The sequence below is a fragment of the Chrysemys picta genome, chromosome 17 (genome assembly GCF_011386835.1).
Source record: "Chrysemys picta bellii isolate R12L10 chromosome 17, ASM1138683v2, whole genome shotgun sequence".
Taxonomy (NCBI): Eukaryota; Metazoa; Chordata; order Testudines; family Emydidae; genus Chrysemys; species Chrysemys picta.
Genome location: NC_088807.1, coordinates 2,135,566 through 2,155,815, shown reverse-complemented (window position 1 = coordinate 2,155,815; position 20,250 = coordinate 2,135,566). Strand labels below are relative to the sequence as shown.

At 56.9% G+C, this 20,250-nt stretch overlaps 1 protein-coding gene across 1 annotated transcript in view; it reads right to left on the bottom strand.

Annotated features, from left to right (window-relative positions):
- LOC101943721 (calpain-12) overlaps nt 1–14,489 on the bottom strand; it is a 33,784-nt gene extending 19,295 nt beyond the window's left edge. The window contains exons 1-11 of the mRNA XM_065571857.1: nt 11,143–14,489; nt 9,068–9,137; nt 8,581–8,702; nt 7,054–7,187; nt 6,505–6,673; nt 5,104–5,187; nt 4,181–4,266; nt 3,337–3,411; nt 2,451–2,617; nt 1,812–1,990; nt 213–421 (exon numbers count right to left, since the gene is read on the bottom strand). Of these exons, the coding sequence (XP_065427929.1) occupies nt 213–421; nt 1,812–1,990; nt 2,451–2,617; nt 3,337–3,411; nt 4,181–4,266; nt 5,104–5,187; nt 6,505–6,673; nt 7,054–7,187; nt 8,581–8,702; nt 9,068–9,137; nt 11,143–11,370 (1,523 nt within the window). The 5' untranslated portion in view covers nt 11,371–14,489. The remainder of the gene's footprint in view (nt 1–212; nt 422–1,811; nt 1,991–2,450; nt 2,618–3,336; nt 3,412–4,180; nt 4,267–5,103; nt 5,188–6,504; nt 6,674–7,053; nt 7,188–8,580; nt 8,703–9,067; nt 9,138–11,142) is intronic.
- Between the last annotated feature and the right edge of the window lie 5,761 nt (nt 14,490–20,250).

Here is a 20,250-nt window from a genome sequence, read left to right as displayed (position 1 = left end):
CCATCTTTAACCTAACCGCTCCCCCCACACATCTGGGGCAGGGCGCCCGCAGTCCTGACTCCCACTCCCTTGCTTTAACCCCTCAGCCATGCTGTCGATGGGTGTCAAAGTGCAACGCGCTATTAAACTGGATGCACCAACCCTGCACCGTGCAAACCCCTGTTCACGGTTCTCTTTGCAAGGCCCGCAGGTTTCAGGAAGCTGGAACTCACAGGGACTTGTTTGCCTTCTCCGTGAAGATGCGCAGGGTGAAGCTGGATTCCTCCATCGGGTAGCCAGTGCTGGGGATGATGAGATAATCGCCCGGCGGCAGCCTGTAGCGGCCGGAGACATCCCTCATGGGCACGTGCGCGGTCCAATACACGGCACGGAGAGACGGGAGCAGCGTCCTCCTCTGGGACACGTTCTTCAGCTCCAGGTACTGCGGGGAGACGGGTCTGAAATCAGTGGGAGTCGGGTGCTGAAATAACTCGGAGGGTCTGGGCCAGTCAGTGTAGACCCTGGTCCGTGACATGGGATTGTAGTCAGTTGGTGCAGAGGTACTGGGTTTGCTGGCCTCCTCGCCAGTGCAAACCGGCTGAGTTCCATGGAAGCCAATGGAGTGACACCAGTTTACACCGGCTGGCGATCTGGCCCCACTGACACCAAAGGAACGACACCAATTTATGCCACCCGGATATCTGGCCCTGTTCACTCCTTTTAGATCCCATTCATGGATCTTTCCTGCAGTTCCCAACATGGCCCAAGCTCCTCTCTGCGCCATCCCCACCAGCATCTCCATGTTTTAACCACTGCGAATCAGCCGTCCGGCCGCAAGCTGGGATGGAAGTCCGGCCCACAGACTGAGAGCCAGGGCTGACGGAAATCACAGCCTCTCTCGCTAGTTACCTGCTTGGACATCTGCAAGAGAAAAACAGAGCAGAGGGGGAATGAGAACGGCTGAGCAAGAACCCTGGTGGTCTCTGTGGTCATCCCCTCCCTCTCTGCGCTGGGACACAGGGCAGTCTCTGCCGAGGGGCTGCTCACACCGCGTCCCCACAGCGTCACTCGCGCGGAGCGTTGGGTATCGGGGTCCCCAGCGGGACGCAGAACCTGCTCCATTCCCGGTCTCCAGAGCTCAGTGGAGCAGGCAGCTCCCTTCCAGCCACACCCCGACCTGCCCCGGGTTTCTCAAGGAAGTGGTAAGAGGCTGCAGCAGCCTTGTGGTGAAGGCCGGAGACTGGGGATCAGTTCGCACCTCTCTGGGCCTCCCTTCCCTATCTGTCAAATGCGGGAGAGCGCTCCTCCCTCTGCCTGTGCAGGGGCCGTCTCACTCGACATCTGCGCAGCGCCTGGCGCAACTTGCACCCCGATCTTGGTGGGGTTCCAGGCAGGGCCCAGCATGAGGGGGCCCTGACCTCAGTTGGGGCGTCTCGCTCCTCTTTGACCTGTCCCCCTTCCCAGCACCCAAAATCCCCCTTGCTAATACCTCCTTCCTCGCCCCTGACCCCAGTCCCGGCGTTGACTCTTCTGGGGGGATTATTTGCCTCTGACGTTAAGGGGGCTAGGGTCTCACCCTTGGCTCTTACTGCAAACCCAAGCGCTGCGGGACAATTGCCCCGAGCCCCTTGGCCAGGGGCGGGTAGCAGAGCAGAGCCCTTGGGGCCGTCACTCTCCGCGGGCAAGGACACCCCAGCAAGGAGCTAGCTGGAGGCCGTTGGGTGGACAGAGAAGGTTTGGTGTATTGGGCCAGTGAGCTCAGTGGGAGGGGCTCCGGTTTACCCCAGGGCGGGGAGGGAGGGGCCCTTACACTTCTCGGGGTCAGCCCGTACCTTCAGGATCTCAAAGCCAATGGGCAGAAAGTCCTTTCCCCTCTTCCTGTCCTGCCGTCGGTCCTTCTGCATCAGGGAGACCAGCAGGGTGCAGCTGGGATCCGGGCGCTGCTTCTGCAGGTCGGCCTCATCCGCCTCCAGCAGGCGGACGTGGTACTGGGGGTTCATCCAGAAGCCGTCTGCGGGGGCGAGGCCAGGCCTGTCTCAGCATCGTAGGGGGTGGGGGGCAAGCGGGGGAGGCTCCACCCGTAAGGCCATGTCGCCCTCCCCCTTTGTGCTTTTGAGCGGGGGGGGAGGGGTTGGCTGGGGCCAAAGAACCTCCCCCACCCCCAGGAATGTCTGCAATTGCTTCAGCGTGCAACAGCCCCCGCTGCTGCTGCATCCGCTCCCCCCCGCCTGGGGGGCTGTGGACCTGCCTAGTCATTGATCCCCCAACCCCATCCCAGGTTCTGCCCCTAAGGCCCTTGTGTGCACCAGCAGGCAGCCCCCCCCCCCCCATACATCCTCCCCGGATCTGATGCTGCCCCTCAATCCCGACCCGCAGCCCCCTGCTGTCCCAGCCCTGTCCTCCCCGGCCCCCGGATCTGCTGCTGCCCCTCAATCCATGTCCCCGCCCCTCCTTCGGGCAGAGCCCTTTACCTCGAAGGCCCGAGCTCCTGCACCCGCCGGCGGTATAGCCAGTGCTCCAGCGCCCCTGGAAGGAGTGAACGTTCCAGCCGACCCCCTTCTCCTCTTCCAGCAAGTCTGGAGTCAGGCTGCAGATCTCCAGGGCGTCAAAGTACCGCAGGAAGTCGTCCATTTGCATCCTGTGCGTTGAGACAGACGGAGAGAGCAGGGAGGTGCAGACACGGGCCAGGACTGGTCCGTCAGGGAGCCCTGGAGCACCTCGCTCTGAGCAAGATCCAGTGGCCCAACTCCCCAGCTGGCAGAAATCAGTTCAGTCCTGTCGACTCCAATGGAGCGGCACCAGTTCACACACCAACTGGGGATTGGGCCCCACCCTCTCCCCACACTTGTAGAGACTCCCAGGATGACCTAATCTGTCTCTACGACATCACTGTTCATTAGCACATGGGGGGGAGTGGGCTGATTCCATCTAGCAGGTCAGGGCACCAGAATCCGGAGCCCTGCCACTGACCTGCTGGGTGACCTTGTGCCAGGCGCCTCCCCTCCCCGTGCCTCAGTTTCCCCTCCCAGCCTTTTTCCATTTGGACTGTAACTACTCTGAGGCACCCCCTGGCACAAGGGGGGACCTGATCACGGTCGGAGTCCGTGCAGCACCTGGCACAACGGGGGCCCGGATGTCAGTCGGGGTCTGTGCAGCGTCTGGCACAACGGGGGCCCTGATCTCAGTCGGAGGCCTAGGCACTACCATAATACTACTGGTAGTAACAATAGTAATGCTAAACAGTGCCGCCTGTCATGGAACATATTTGACATGCCCTGTGCTGCCCTTTCCCACCCCTACCCAGTATCAGCTCCCACCAATAGTCCCCTTTGTTGTGTGGGGGGCTGGGTCTCTTACCAGAATTCCCCGTCTTCCTTTCTCACTTGTAGGCTCTTCTGGAGCTGGGGATCCAGCCCCGCCCACAGCGAGGAGCTAAGCAGAGAGAAGAAGGGTGCGGAGGTTAGATGTGCTACCCAGGACTCTGCCATCCAGTGTCTGGGCCATATAGACCCCGCACCTGCCCCTGAGTTACTGGCTCAGGTCCTTTAGCTCTGGCAGCTGAGACTTGTGCTTCGAAATGCAGAATCCCACCCCAGGCAAGTAGTTGTGATGGGGGAGTCACCAGGTTTCACACAGCATTACAAGTTCTTCGTGTGCGAGCAAGTGGTCAGTCTTTGAAGAAATCCTTGTCGTTAATTTCATTTCGGGCAAGCAGCCGGGGAGTTTGCGCTCCACCCTAATCTCCCTAACTCGAGTCAGTTCTTGGGGCTGGAGCCGGGATCTGCGTGGTGGGGCTGAGATCCCTGAACGAGGGGCTCACCTCAGTGCCGTGTGGGACCTGCCTTGCTCCAGGACTGGCGTGTCTAATGTCTTTAATAGTTGTACTGAGAACGTTCCCTGATGCCACGTCCCTGATTTCTCTTCCAGTGGGAAACTGACGCCCCGCACGCTGCTGCTGTTTGCAGAGGGGTGACAAGCTGGTGAGCATGGGAGCCTAAGCGAACAGAGCTGGGTCTGTTAGCTCAGGCTGGGAAGGCTTGTGTTTCATAGTGCAGAGATCCTGGGTGCAATCGCTGCTCACCCATAAAGCAACGCAGCCTGGGGGCGATGTACGTTGAAAGCACTCGTCAGAATACTGCCGGGTTCCTCATTAAAACTCTGCCCCTCAAATCCACCCCCCTCTTTTTTCCCCCGCACTCACTGGTCGCTCCACCGGCCGTTCCACTCCACCTCTCCCCAGGGGTTCCTCAGCCGCAGTAGCTTTAGCTTCTTGCCCCTGTGATCCAGCTGTACAAAGGCACATGGGGAAACGGGCTTGAATCGTGGCACGCGGTCGCTGTTCAGGAAGGTTGCTGGGACCCCGCCCGGCCCATCACGCTGACCAATCATGGCTCATGGTTTCCTTGGGCCCTGTCTGTGTCTGCCTGTCGACTCTTGTGTTGTCTGTAACCCGTACCCCAGTCTGTCCTTCTGTTCTCTGATTGTACAGCGCCTAGCGCTGTGGGGCTGTGGTCTGTGATAGGCTCCCAGGTGCTCCAGTAATGTGGTAATTATCAAAGGATAGAGCTCCTCTGGCCTCAGTTTCCCCATTTGCGTAATGGGAATAATAACCCTTTCATGGGCTATTTAGATCAGCAATGGGCAACTAGAAGGTAGCAGAGGGAGACAATATGGGGTGGGGGAGGGGATTGAGTCCTGATAGCCTGTCACGGGGGTGGGGGTGGGATGCCCTGACGGGGGGCAGTTAGCAAACCCACCCTGCAGTGGCAGGTCGTGCAGGCTGGGCCCAGCTCCCCCTCCAGCCCGTTGGCTCTCACCACTGTCATGTGACGTGCAAATCCACATGCAGGCGAGGTGCTCCCCAGGGACATCTCCCCCTGGCGCCGCCTGATCGCCTGCTGCGGGCTGGGGGTGGCCGGCTCCCTGGTTTACACTGGATCCCCGTTTGGGGCAGGGATTGTCTGTGCTGCGCCTGGCACGATGGGGCTCTGATCTCGCTGGGGGCCTCCTGCGATACACGTCACAGAGCTAACCCGGCTATGTGTCTGCCCCCAGAATCCCCGAGCGCCGCCCGGCGCTCTGCGCTCCCTCAGCCGGTGGAAGCAGGGGTAGCTACGGGCCCACCTTGCGAAAAGCCGTTATGGAGTAGGCGTGTCCCTTCACCAGCCCCTCTGCCGTGTGTCCCTCCATGTCCTCTTGCCGGGTGACCTAAGGGAGAGGGAAGAAACACCCCCACAATCCGGCTTTGCCTACGCTACAGCAAGGCACCCTGCTAAGAGACCTGGGGTCCTCTTGCTATGCCTAGGGTGACCAGATGTCCCGATTTTATAGGGACAGTCCCGATATTGGGTCTTTTTCTTATATAGGCTCCTATTACCCCTCACCCCCTGTCCTGATTGTTGACACTTGCTGTCTGGTCACCGTAGCCATGCCTGCTACGCCCACTCCCGCCCAGTGCCCCCAGTGTGTGCCAAACCGCGAGCAGCACGGGCTGGGGGGTAGGGCTGTGCGCTGGGATCCTCAGAGCGCAGGGTTACTCCCACTTCTGCACCTCAGCTGTGGGGGCAGGGTCATTCCCCCGCCTGCCCGTTGCCTTGTCTGTAGAACGCCATCTCTTTGGACTCTGCATGTTACAGAACCTAGCGCTATGGGGGCCCTGATCTCGGCCGGGGTCTGGGCGGCGCCCGGCGCGACGGGGCCCTGATCTCGGCCGGGGTCTGTGCGGCGCCCGGCGCGATGGGGCCCTGATCTCGGCCGGGGTCTGTGCAGCGCCCGGCGCTATGGGGGACCCCGATCTCGGCTGGGGTCTGGGCAGCGCCCGGCGCGACGGGACCCCAATCTCGGCCGGGGTCTGGGCAGCGCCCAGCGCGACGGGGCCCCAATCTCGGCCGGGGTCTGGGCGGCGCCCGGTGCGACGGGGCCCTGATCTCGGCTGGGGTCTGGGCGGCGCCCGGCGCTATGGGGGGCCCCGATCTCGGCTGGGGTCTGGGCAGCGCCCGGCGCGACGGGGCCCTGATCTCGGCCGGGGTCTGGGCGGCGCCCGGCGCGACGGGGCCCTGATCTCGGCCGGGGTCTGGGCAGCGCCCGGCGCGACGGGGCCCTGATCTTGGCTGGGGTCTGGGCGGCGCCCGGCACGACGGGGCCCCGATCTAGGTCGGGGTCTGGGCAGCGCCCGGCACGACGGGGCCCTGATCTAGGTCGGGGTCTGGGCAACGCTTGGCACGACGGGGCCCCGATCTCGGTCGGGGTCTGGGCAGCGCCCGGCACGACGGGGCCCTGATCTAGGTCGGGGTCTGTGTAGGTCTGGTAACCAATATCGTAGCAGGTTCCTAAACAGCTGTGTGGCCCAGCCACCCCTACAAGAAGCCAGGACCAGAGGGGAGAAGTGCAGCCCTCACACATGCCAGGAGCTGGGACTCGCAAATTAAGATCCTAAGCTCCTGGGTTCAAGTTCTGCTCCTGGTGCTCCATCCAGGGCCTATTATTACATCAGCGGCTGAGAGGAGAGATTCTCCCCAAGCTCACCTTGATGTGTGCCCCCATCAGAGACCTCTTCCTGAGGGCCGCGCGGATGATTTTGAAGAGCTCTGGATTGGGCATCTTGAGCTCGTAGGTTTCCCCGATCCCGCCCGTGAAGTCCACAAAGGCCTCGTTCATGTACCCGCCGTTCATGGCCTCATAAGAGCCATTGAGCCTGAAATGGGGCAGCAAGTGGGAAGGGGAAGGAGAAAGGGAGCACGCAGGATTGGGAGGCAGGACTCCTGGGTTCTGTGCCCAGCTACACGAGGAAAGTGGGGTCTGGTGGATTAGAGTGCGGGGGTTGGGACTCAGGACTCCTGGGGCCTATGCCAATGACTCTGTGGATTTGGACAGGCTCCGTGTCTCAGTTTCCCCCACTGTCAACTTGAGAGAATGACCCTTCCCCCTTTTCTTGGCTCTCTGAGTTCTCTGGTCAGCCAATGTGACATCAGGGCCAAGGGTTGCTCTCTGTTGTCCAGCAGCTACATTGCCCCATGGGAATGCAAGGTTGGGTGCAAAGCTACCCGGCTGTAGAACAGGGATCAGCCAACTCACTTGGCATAGGCTTTCTCCAGCAGGGGCATCCAGAATTCATCACTCTGGCAGGAGCTCACGAAGACCAGTTTTCCGTACTTCACCGGCAGCCGGTCGTCAACCACCACATCCACCCACTGCCCGTACTGCCAGAACTGGAGGGTAAGAACCCATTAGCACAGTGCATGCTGCTACCGGACCCATCGGGGCTAGACCCTGTCAGTCCAACCCAGGGGGCCCCCGCCCCTATGATCTGGGGAGCTGCCTTTCCATTCAACGGTGCCACTATGTTGCCTTATGGGAGTTGTAGTTCAGTCACCTTGTGTTCCCATTCTCCTCTGTGGGTCAATCCCTCTGGCTGGACTACATCTCCCATGATGCCCCATGGCCAGGGATGCCTATGGAACACACCCTCCAACAGGCAAGACAGTGATGCATCCTGGGAGATGTAGTCCAAACCTGGGAGACCTGGCCATACTGGAGAACAGGCTCTTGAGATCCTGGAACTACAATTCCCACAAGGCACCATGGTGGCCATTTTTTAAATCAAAATATTTCAGGTTTTTGGGTATTTGATGGAAAATTTTTGGCAAGGCCCTCAATCGGGGATCAGCCCCCCACAGCAGCACCTCATATTGGAACGTCTCCAGCACAGAGCGCTGCCGGGGTTAACGGTACCCACTGGTCAGTGCCATGAAGCTCAGAGCCAAATTCCCCGCGTGTCTGAGGCTGTTCAGAGCCAGGGTTTTGGCTTAGTCCAGATTGATGCTTTGGGTGAGGGGGAGGACGGCAGTTTGCTGGAGCATTGCAGGTTTGTGAGCTTGACCTGAATGAACCTGGCTGCTTAGGGGAGATTGGAAACAATGGGGCGGGGGGGATGCAGACTAGGGGTTAGGAGAAGGTGAACAGCACATCCCGGGAGAGGGATTTCCATGAGAGCATAAGGAGTGACATGGAGCAGAGCGCAAGAGGTGCGGAAAGCGGCCAGGGCTGAGCCGTGGGTGCCTCTCGCTTCTGACAGTCGGACTCTTCGTCCGTTCGGTCTTTCTGCGTTGTGGACGGGGCCAGCTCCAGCTTTTTTGCCGCCCCAAGCGACGAAGGAGAGAAAAAGGGGAAAAAAAAAAAAAAGCCGTGATCGGCAGCACTTTGGTGGCTGCTCTACCTCCGCCGCTTCATTCTTCGGCGGCAATTCGGCGGCCGGTCCTTCCCTCCGAGAGGGACTGAGGGACCCGCCGGCGATTTGCTGCCAAAGACCCGGACGTGCCGCCCCTTCCCACTGGCCACCCCAAGCACCTGCTTCCTGCACTGGTGCCTGGAGCCGGCCCTGGTTGTGGATGGACAGCACCTGACGCAGTGGCACCCTGGGGCCCCCAACGTGCCAATCCTGACGTAAAGACTCCCTTTCACTCCTAATGCACAGCCTAGGCTACCACCCTGCAACTGCCCGAGCCATCCCCCTCACCAGGTGGGGAAATGCCCCCTCTGCTAGCGCCATCCGCCAGCTCCCCTGACCAGCCCCCTTTTGGTCCCGCAGGCTGGGCAACCCACCTGGAAATGGAAGATGCCAGCATAGTCCTCCGGTGCAAAGCTTTGCCCCCTGGGTACCACCCTCTGCATGAGCTGTGGGTAGAGGGTGAGAGACGCGGCTGCAGCCAGGAACCAGCAGTTGCCTGTTGGAGAGGTGAGTCGATTTGAACAGTTCTGTTGCATGGGATCATTTGACCCACGACCTTTGGCGCTAACAGCTACAGTAAACCAGTTGCATTGGCTCAGAGACAGACTCACTGTCACCGCTTTGGGCAACTGTACCTGTATTCCCACTCTAGTCCAGCAAGGGCACCTGCTCTCCCGCTCCCGGCTCCCCAGCCGTCACCTCTCTTGGGGGGAGACCCATGTCTCTCTCCCTCCTGACCCCAGGGTGGCATGAGGGCTCTGCCAGGGGGGCTAAGTTTGCAGCCCACCTGTTTGCACATCGTCCAAGGTGGCAGATGAAACCACGCGCAGGGCGCTCAGAAGGGGAGGAGAAGGTGCTTACCCAGCTTGCCCTGTTTGACATCAGTCCGGCTCATGTCCTCGTCTATGAACTTTGGGGACCTGCAAATTTCCTGCAAGACAGAATAGAGACGGGAGCTTTCTGGTTTGGGGAGTAAAGTCCAGCATGGAAATTATACAGCAGGAGAGGAATGAATGGTTGATTCGTCATTTTTGATACCGCGATGGCAGGTGTCACCCGGTGGCGCTGTTACACGTAGTCTTCCAAGTTCTGAGTGTGCAAGCAACGGTTTGAGTCTCATGCAGACATGCTGTGTAGCTGTTAGCTTGGGGTTACACAAGGGTTTTGCAGAGAGGCAACTTGGGGAGAGAGGGAGCTGGGAGAGTAGCCAGCTAGTGTGCTCTCTGCCTTTCGCACTATTGAGTGTCAGTTCCTGAGGCAGAGTTGCTCCATGAGCTGCTCCATGAGCACTGGCGTTGGTCTCTGATTCCCAGGACAAGGTATCGCCCTGCATGCTGTTTGACCATCTCGTATCAAGACTGGGGCATGGATGTGAGTAAGGCAAGTTACACCTAGAATAGACACACGCTCCACATCAGTGATTTCTCCCTCAAGGGGAAGCCAAACTGCCGGGCTCCAGACACCTGCGGCCATTCAGCACCGGGGCAATACTGGTGTCAGTAGTGGGATACTAGTGCCAGAAGAAGGGGCAACACTACAGATGTTGTGTTCTCATCTGAAAGCCATCGATCCCTGTTCCTACCCCTCTGTGCACAGTGCATTCTTCACTAGCAACCGTAGCCTCAGCAGCAAACGACCTGCCACTGTTGTGGGGGCGTGGTAGAGATGGGGTGTGGCCGGTCTCAGGACCTTTCATCCATTCCAGCGGATGGGAAGTTTCCCGTTTGCAGCTGAGCTTGCAAGATTTCCACCATCCCAGGCCAAATCGTTGCTAGCACACCTTGCGTGGAACCCAAGCCCTGGTTTGGACTCAAGTCAGCTCTGGGGTCCCTGTGACAATGGTGTGAGAGCTTGCCTCAAGCCGTCAGAGCTCCTGCAAGGTCATGATCAGCGCTCGCCGCTGGAGACAGCCTAACCTCTGCCCGACTCCGGTTTCTGATTACTGAAACAAATCACTTATCATTTGGCTAATCCTAAAGCAAACAACCAGAAGCGACACTGCTGCCTGTGCTGCAACGGGGACTCCAGGCTAAGAAAACGAGTCGCCTTCTTAATTAGAGACTTGCATTCTTGGCCTGTTAAGTGACAGCTTTGTTTGTGCTCTGGGCTGCTGAAACCACTCCTCTGCCATCCCAATTCCCGACGAACGAGACGCTGTGGTTACTCGTTACACTAGCTCCTAGAAGTCCATTTTGGAACTAGGGAAACTGAGGCCCAGAGAGATGCAGTAACTTGTCCAAGGTCATGCTGGGGGCGGTTAACCTGATTCTGCGTCCGGTGTCTTAACCACAAGGCCAGGCTTCCTCAGATTAGATGCAGGGACTCTCTCACTTTGTGAGTCTACACCTGGCACAACGGGGCCCTGATCTCGGCCGGGGTCTGGGCAGCGCCCGGCCCGACGGGGCCCCGATCTCGGCCGGGGTCTGGGCAGCGCCCGGCCCGACGGGGCCCCGATCTCGGCCGGGGTCTGGGCAGCGCCCGGCCCGACGGGGCCCCGATCTCGGCCGGGGTCTGGGCAGCGCCCGGCCCGACGGGGCCCCGATCTCGGCCGGGGTCTGGGCAGCGCCCGGCCCGACGGGGCCCCGATCTCGGCCGGGGTCTGGGCAGCGCCCGGCCCGACGGGGCCCCGATCTCGGCCGGGGTCTGGGCAGCGCCCGGCCCGACGGGGCCCCGATCTCGGCCGGGGTCTGGGCAGCGCCCGGCCCGACGGGGCCCTGATCTTGGCCGGGGAGACTAGGTGCTAAAAAGACCCACTCCATCTGGCTCCCTTTGCTTCCTGACCTCCCCACAGAGGCAGCAGCGTGGCATCCTCCCGTCCTCGGGAGACTCGTGGGAATTCGCATCTTGCCTCTCCTCGGGGAGGGAGCCAGTGGCAGGAGGACCCCGGAGCCCTGCCTGCAGGGAGCAGTGACTGGCTGCGAAAGCATCAGACCTACCTGTGGCCTCTTCCATTCCAGCCCCTTAATATTCTCCGACCCAAGTCCGAGTTGCCAGTATCCAAGTGAGCTGGGGACGGCGTCGAAGAACGGGTCGGTGAAGAGGCGGCGCTGCTCCAGGCATTGCCGCTTGAGCGCCTGGTACCCCTGCCCTGAGTGCGGGACGGCCTGGGCGGGCTCCAAGCTCGGGTCGCCGAGGAGACGGACAGTGATCCCGTGAGAAGCCATGCTGAGCTGCGGCAGCACCGCACTGCATCAGGCACCTGTGCCGTCGCACGGGCGTGTCCTAGTGAAACCTGAGGCCTGGGCCAATGTTTCTCAGCCTTTGTCAACAACCGGGTTCTGCCCCACATAAAACAAAGCTGGAGGGAGCTGGTTATGATCTGAGTCCCTGTGCAGTTTGGCTGCTGTTAACTCTTTGTGGGGCTGGGGGTTGGTCCCATCCTGCCCGGGCGAGATGGGCTGTCACGAGACCTCCCACATCCTATTTAACTGTTGATTTGGGTGTTGAGTGGTGGAGAGGAGGGAAGGATGGACTAGTGGTTACAGCAGTGGCGAGCAGAAGCGCAGGACTCCTGGGTTCCGTTGACACCTCTCCTCTCTGGACCTCACTTTCCCCATCCGCTGGCAACGTGCAAATGGGCCAAAGTGTTCAGAGCCGGTTGCCTAAAGTAAGGCTCTTTGGTCCGTATCTTGGCGCTGCGCGGTGCCCGTGCCCACTGTTCTGTGGGAGCTGAGTGCCCCCAAATCCCAGTGAAATCAGTCTCACACCCAACCCAGAGCTAGGAATAGAACCCAGGAGTCCTGGCTCCCAACCCCCCTGCTCTAACCACTACACCTCACTCCCCTCCCAGAAAAGGAAATAGAACCCAGGAGTCCTGGCTCCTAACGCCCCCAACCTACTAGACATCATTCCCCTCTCAGACCCAGGCATAGAACCCAGGAGTCCTGGCCCTCAGCCCCACCCTCTCCAAAGCCCACTGAAGTAAATGAAAAGACACACACCCTCACTCACTCTGTACGTTTTGGCCCAAGATATAAAAGGGTTAATTTCTTATCTGGGATATATCTGGTGAGATAGGTACCTTTGCTACTCTAGCGATCATAAACCAGTGTGTTATCAGGCTCGTGTGAAGGAGTCGTTGTCCCAACCAGGACCTTTGGCCTGTATCTGCTCTGCTCTGCGCTGGAGCAGACTGGGTGACGCTGACGCCCTCTGGGTTTGCTTTGCCTGTGCTCGCTACACAGCACAAGTGCTTGGGAACCAAGTGCACCTGGGCGGCCTGCGCTAGACGGGAGCTGCTGGTCCCTCCCGGCCTCGACCCCCTTGGATGGAGGAAATAACCGAGGTCCCTCACTAGCTACGTGGCCTGGCTGCAGACGCGCACGGGGCTGCACTGGAGGGCACTGCCACGGGAGGCTGGGAGGGGGCTCCCCGCTATGGTGAAGGATCCGACCCGATTCCTGGACCCTGCGGGTCTAGAACCGTGGTCACCGGAGCTGAAACCCAGTTTGCTTTGTTCTGTGTAGTTTCCCGTCCCCTCGGGGGGTGCCCAGGGGTCCTGGCCAACCCCCAGGTGCTCAGATATCGCGATCCATCACCTAGCGACCAAGGGAGACCAGGCCCCCGTGGTGCCAGATTCTGGACAAGCACAAAGCAGGACACAGGTTGTACCTCAGAGAGCTCTTGGTCTAAATCACCCATCACAGCCTGTGACGTTATTGATATAATCTGGGACCATATAGAACATGGTTGCAACCAAAGTCCTGTAGTGGCACCAAATCTTGTATAAAGGGGGTCAAATGAGGTGTCCAAGACAAGGTTATGGTTTGCTGGTTATGATTATGCTGTCTATATGTGTGTATCAATTTTGTAGTTGAAGTTGTGAATATTGGCTCTATACTGTCTGTATTTCAAACTTCTGCTATGCTGCTGGGTGACATCCCAGACAAGCTGGGGTTAGCTCTGCCTAGCCTGCTTGATGACCCATTAAGGACCATCAGCCATACAACTGACCCATTGAGAGAAGGCAAATACGCCTTGTAACTCAGCAAAGTATGCAGGGACTGGCCCATGTGACTCCAGACTCCATTTTGCTGTAATTTTCCACAGTAAGAACAAAGAGGGGTTCTTACACCTGGAAAAGACTATAAAAGGCTGACGCCTCATTTCCATCTTGTCTTCAGTCCTGCTTCATACCTCTGGAGGGACTTTGCTACAAACGGAAGCGCTGAACAAAGGACTGGATGACCCAGCCCAGCTGGGGATGTTCCAGAGACTTGATTTGAACCTGCAGTTTATTCTATCTCTGCTACAAGCCTGAACCAAGAACTTTGCCATCAATGTATGTAATTGATTCCATGTAACCGAATCTAGCTCTCATCTCTATCTTTTTCCTTTTACGAATAAAGCTTTCGATTTTAGATTCTAAGGGATTGGCAACAGCGTGATTTGTGGTAAGATCTGATTTGTATATTGACCTGGGTCTGGGGCTTGGTCCTTTGGGATCAGAAGAACCTTTTTTTTCTTTTACTGGGGTATTGGTTTTCATAACCATTTATCCCCATAACGAGTGGCACTGGTGGTGATACTGGGAAACTGGAGTGTCTAAGGGAATTGCTTGTGTGACTTGTGGTTAGCCAGTGGGGTGAGACCAAAGTCCTCTTAGTCTGGCTGGTTTTGTTTGCCTTAGAGGTGGAAAAACCCCAGCCTTGGGCTGTAACTGCCCTGTTTTAGCAATTAGTCCTGAATTGGCACTCTCTGCTGGGTCCCACCAGAATCGCATCGTTACACAGCCCCCCCCAGAACGCAACTCAGGGAGACACCTCCTTAGCAGCAGCCACTGGGGGGCTGCAGGGCACGACTGAGGGGCATCGGCCAAGCCGTGTGTGGTGGGGAGATCCCAGGCTGGGATAGCAGAGGGGCTGCGAGTCAGGACTGAGGGGCATCGGCCGAGCTGTGTAGGGGGGATCCCAGGCTGGGATAGCAGAGGGGCTGCAGGTCGGGAGTGAGGGGCATCGGCCGAGCTGTGTAGGGGAGATCCCAGGCTGGGATAGCAGAGGGGCTGCGGGTCGGGAGTGAGGGGCATCGGCCGAGCTGTGTAGGGGAGATCCCAGGCTGGGATAGCAGAGGGGCTGCGGGTCGGGACTGAGGGGCATCGGCCGAGCTGTGTAGGGGGGATCCCAGGCTGGGATAGCAGAGGGGCTGCGGGTCGGGACTGAGGGGCATCGGCAGCAATAGCTTCTGTGACCCCAGTCCAACTCGGCTACAGCACCTTCTGCTGGCTCATCAGGCTACGGCAAGCCTGCAGAGCCACTGGCCATTATCTTTGAAAATTCCTGGCGATCGGGGGAGATCCCCGACAATCGGAAAAAGGCGAATCTAGTGCCCATCTTTAAAAAAGGGAAGAAAGAGAACCTGGGGACCTACAGACCGGTCAGCCTCACTTCAATCCCTGGAAATATCATGGAGCAGGTCCTCAAGGAATCCATTTTGAAGCACCTGGAGGAGAGGAAGGTGATCAGGACTGGCAACATGGATTCACCAAGGGCAAGTCACGCCTGACCAACTGATTGCCTTCTCTGATGAGATAACGGGCTCTGTGGATGTGGGGAAAGCGATGGACGTGATATATCTTGACTTTAGCAAAGCTTTTGATACGGTCTCCCACAGTATTCTTGCTGCCAAGTTAAAGAAGTATGGGCTGGATGAATGGACTATAAGGTGGATAGAAAGCTGGCTAGAGCGTCGGGCTCAATGGGTAGTGATCAACGGCTCGATGTCTAGTTGGCAGCCGGTATCAAGAGGAGTTCCCCAGGGGTCGGTCCTGGGTCCGGTTTTGTTCAACATCTTCATTAATGATCTGGATGATGGGATGGATTGCACCCTCAGCAAGTTTGCAGATGACACTAAACTGGGGGGAGAGGTAGATACGCTGGAGGGTAGGACTAGGGTCCAGAGTGACCTAGACAAATTGGAGGATTGGTCCAAAAGAAATCTAATGAGGTTCAACAAGGGCAAGTGCAGAGTCCTGCATTTAGGATGGAAGAATCCCATGCACCACTATAGGCTGGGGACCGACTGGCTAAGCAGCCGTTTTGCAGAAAAGGACCTGGGGATTACAGGGGACGAGAAGCTGGCTATGAGTCAGCAGTGTGCCCTTGTGGCCAAGAAGGCCAACGGCATATTGGGCTGTATAAGTAGGAGCATTGCCAGCAGATCAAGGGAAGTGATTATTCCCCTCTATTCGGCACTGGTGAGGCCACATCTGGAGTATTGCATCCAGTTCTGGTCCCCCCACTTCAGAAGGGATGTGGACAAATTGGAGAGAGTCCAACAGAGGGCAACGAAAATGATTAGGAGGCTGGGGCACATGACTTACAAGGAGAGGCTGAGGGAACTGGGATTGTTTAGTCTCCAGAAGAGAAGAGTGAGGGGGGATTTGATAGCTGCTTTCAACTACCTGAAGGAGGTTCCAAAGAGGATGGAGCTCAGCTGTTCTCAGTGGTGGCAGATGACAGAACAGGGAGCAATGGTCTCAAGTTGCAGTGGGGGAGGTCTAGATTGGATATTAGGAAACACTATTTCACTAGGAGGGTGGTGAAGCACTGGAATGGGTTCCCTAAGGAGGTGGTGGAATCTCCTTCCTTAGAGGTTTTTAAGGCCCGGCTTAACGAAGCCCTGGCTGGGATGATTTAGTTGGGGTTGGTCCTGTTTTGAGCAGGGGGCTGGACTAGATACCTCCTGAGATCTCTTCCAACCTTAATCTTCTGTGATTCTATCTTTAGCTCTGGAAGTTGCTGGTTCAGTTCCAGGGGTACAACTCCGATAGTGGCTATTGGCCTCGCGGAGGAGGGACTGTGGAAAGCCCTTGTTAAAATGCTGCATTTTCATTTGTGGGTAGAACTGGATTCGTTTCCTGACCCCTGCGATTCCTGCAGTGTTTTAATACAGCTGCATGTCAATGGATACATCTAGGAACAAAGAATGCAGGCCATGCGTACAGGGTGTGGGGGACGCTATCCTGGGAAGCAGTGACTCTGACAGAGATTTGATGGAGAACCAGCCGAACATGAGCTCCCGGTGTGACACCGGGGCCATAAGTGGTAACGCCAGCCTGAGATGATGCATCAACAGGGGAATCTCGAGTAGGAGCAGAGAGGTTCTTTTCCCTCTGTATTTAGCCCTGGTGTGACCACTGCTGGGATCTTGCGTCCAGTCCTGGTGCCCATAACACAAGAAGGATGTTGACAAATCGGAGAGGGGTCACAAGAGAACGATGAAAGAAGGAGAAAACCTGCCTTGGAGTGATAAATGGATTGAGCTCCTTGAGTCTAATTTAACCAAGAGAAGGCTCAGGGGTGACTTGATCACAGTCTATAAGTACCTACATGGGGAACAAATATTCAGTAACGGGCTCTACAATCCAGCGGAGGAAGGTCGAACCTGAAGTTGAAGCTAGACAAACTCAGACCGTAAATAAGGTGGGAATTTTTAACGGTGAGAGTCATTAACCATTGGAACAATTGACCAAGGGTCATGGTGGATTCTCCATCACTGACCATTTTAAAATCAAGATGGGCTGTTTTTCTAAAAGCTCGGCTCTGGGAATCATTTCAGGGCAGTTCTCTGGCATGTGTGATACAGAGGTCAGACTAGATCACAGTGGTCCCTCCTCACCTTGCAACCCATGAATCCTTAGAGAGACCATTTGCTCTAGCCGTTGCTGAGACGCTAGTTTCAGATATTTAAAAATTAGACCTGGTTGGAATTTTTTTCCCCACCCCTGTGGAAAATTTTGCCTTTTTGTCTGAAAACTTTCAGGTTTTGGGTGGAAAATGAAGTATTATTATTAATAGGGCTGGACAACAACTTTCCATAAAAAGGTTTTCCCCAATAGAAAATTAATTTGAGGTTGACAAAATGAAAATTTTGACAGCAAGCATCTGTTTTTGCTAAAAGAGGAATTCTTCTTCCCTCGATTGCATCTTCTGAGGTCGGGTCGTTGTGCAAGCATCCAACCACCTTCATCACTCCAAGGTGGAACTAAGATCCGTCTTAATTAATGCAGTCTATCTATTGCTTCTTTTCCAGTTGTCTCATGTCACATTAGTCGACCCACAACTGCGCTCAACCACGTGCATCGTAACCGGGACGATTCACCCCACACCAGTACCGCTGCTCCCCATGTTAAGAAAATCACTCCTCTACATGTCCTTCATGAGGATGCTCCAGGCAGAATGGCTGAGAAGATCAGGACAAACCCAAGCCTACCCCTGTAAACAGTTCTCTTTAACAACCCAAGAGCGTGTTTGTCATCAGGGGGCCCGTTGTGGGCCCATTTGTCCAGGCCAGATTTCTTGTGGCACGAAGAATGGTCTACAGCTGACGTCAGAAACCAGACTCGTAACTGACCAAGCCATGCGTGTACCCAGCTTTGGTTTGCCATGCCACTCTCAGGTCCTTGTGAACGGATTTTGAGTGGGCCAGTTTCAACGCAGAGCCAGCCTTCACACCTGGGACCTGTTAAAGGATCCCATTTGTGGCTGCAGCCAAAGACTGACGACTGCCCTCGGAGCAGATTTGACATGGTCTGAGGGCTTTGCGCCTCCCTGACGAGGCTGCTGCAAGAAGGAGGCAACTGCTTCCTTGGTTTTCCTCTTTCTTACCACCGTTTCCTGCCTTGCGGTCTTCACCAGGTTCTCTTTGCTCCTCCTCCACAGGCGTCTGAACCAGCAAAGTCGCGTTTCCTGGATTTTGTCAACTACTTCCCGGACTCTGCCTTCCGTCCTAGTTTTATGGCGCAAGGTGATTCCGAGAGAAGCAGACTCGTCCCACGAAGATACTTGGTCAAAACCATCAGAGGTGGGAAGGGGGGAGACTTAATGGAAAATGTACAACCAGGCCCCAAAAAATAAATTGCTCGGGTGTCTCCGTACACCCCCTCTGTCGGCTCGCCACCCACCCCGTCTGCTCCAAACAACGTCCGCCGAGCTCTGTGCGATGGTCCCGGAGTGCCAGGGAGCTTTCAGCGCCTGCGATTGGACGTTGTGAGCAGGTTCCTTTGCTTAGTCGTTAATAGGGGATGGTTGACCACCCTGTAGCTCTGTGTGGGAAGCAGCGTGTGTGACGAAGTGGGGGGGTTGTCTTGTTTTCTGTGGAGTTTTCAATGGTTTGCATGCAGAGGGGGTGGGACTCAGTTTCCCTGAGTGTTACTGGTTTAACGAGGTGAGGGGAGAGGGAGTGTGTTTTGCAGAGGACCAGGGAGAGGACGTGGGGACCCAGCCGATGGCTGGGAGGACGGATACCCCAGCAACCGGTGACCTGGTGACCCAGAGGCCCAGCTGAGGAGACGCAGCCGGTTCTGGCCAGTGGGAGGACAATGGGCTGCAGAGTGAGGACCCAGTGACCTAACCAGCCGGTTCCAGCCAGAGGACAGAAGCAGGAGAGGAGGCCCCGGTTTACAACCCTGTTTACCTGGAGAGAAGACAATAGACAGAGGCGGGGCCTGGGGCCAGGGATCTCAGATGCCCAGCTGGGAGCAGGGGGGCTCTGGGCTGGAGAGGGGGAGCAGGCAGAGCCCACCTGGTTGCAGAGAGACTGGGATGTGCTGGGCTGAGGGAGGCCAGGCCTGAGGCCCTGAGAGTTTCCTGTGCTGTGTTCAACTCTCAATAAACCCTCCTGTTTTATGCTGGCTGAGAGTCGCTCTGGGCTAGAGAACAGGGCTGCATCAACCCCTTAGGGGGTGGAGGCCCGGGGGGTCCAGAGCGAGTGGACTCCCCGAGGGGGCCCACGGCGAGAAACAGGTGTGCTAGGGCTCCGAGAGGTGCGGATCCAGGAGATGGAGGGGCCTGACCTCGAGAGAGAGTGGACCCCCGAGAAGGGCTGTCTCACTAAAAGGGGCACCCCCCACAGCCCGCACAGGGCCAAGAGTGGGCACGATCTGTGATTCCGTGACAGCGTGGCTCAGTGAATAGACCGCTGGAGTGGGACTCGGGGGAGGTAGGTTCTGTCACTGGCCTGCTAACCGAGGGCGAGTCACAGGCCTACTCTGAACCTCAGTTTCCCCACCTGTGAAATGGAGACAACCATACCGACCTTCTTCATAAAGTACTTGGAGATCGACTGATGGAAGGCACTATAGAAGAGCGAGGTGTTATTGTTGGCTGCCTCTTGTCTGCATGGGATTTACAGCCAGGTTTAATGAGGCTTTAGTTTTTCCTTATTATTTGTATTAGGGTAGCACCTGGGGCCAGGACTTCATTGCGCTACATGCTGTACAAATGTAGGACAGCAAGACAGTCTCTGGCCCAGAGAGCTGAAGGATGGCTACTTGTAAATCGGTTCTTGAGTGTCCAGGGAGAGTGAAGTGTTCTCCTACTGGCTTTTGTATGGTACCATTTCCGATGTCCGATTTGTGTCCATTTATTCTTTTACGTAGAGACTGTCTGGTTTGGCCGATGTACATGGCAGAGGGGCATTGCTGGCACATGATGGCATCTGTCACATTAAAAGTAGCCATCCTTCAACCACCAAAACTTCGAAAGCAGACTTCAAAGAGAAACTGCAGAACTAAAAGTCATTTGCAAACTTAACACCATTAATTTGGGCTTGAATAGGGACTGGGAATGGCTGGCTCTCACTACACAAGCAATTTTCCCTCTCTTGGAATTGACACCTCCTCATCAATTACTGGGAGTGGACCACATCCACCCTGACTGAATTGGCCCTGTCAACACTGGGTCTCCACTTGTGAGGTAACTCCCTTCTCTTCATGTGCCAGGATAGAATGCCTGCATCTGTAACTTTCACTCCATGCAGCCGAAGAAGTGGGTTTTTTACCCACGAAAGCTTATGCCCAAATCAATCGGTTAGTCTTTAAGGTGCCAGCGGATTCCTGGTGGTTTGCGCGGACACCGACGAACACGGCTCCCCTCTGATAATTATCACGAGACTCGTGACAAAATCATGAGAGTTGGCCACAGGCCCCTTGAATTCTGCACAGGCCATGTCCACGATGGGGCTCTGGGAGGGGGCGGGAGCTGATCCCCTGCTGTGAGTCCAGATGACCCTTCCTGATCCGCCTGTGCAAAGGGTGACTGCCAAGG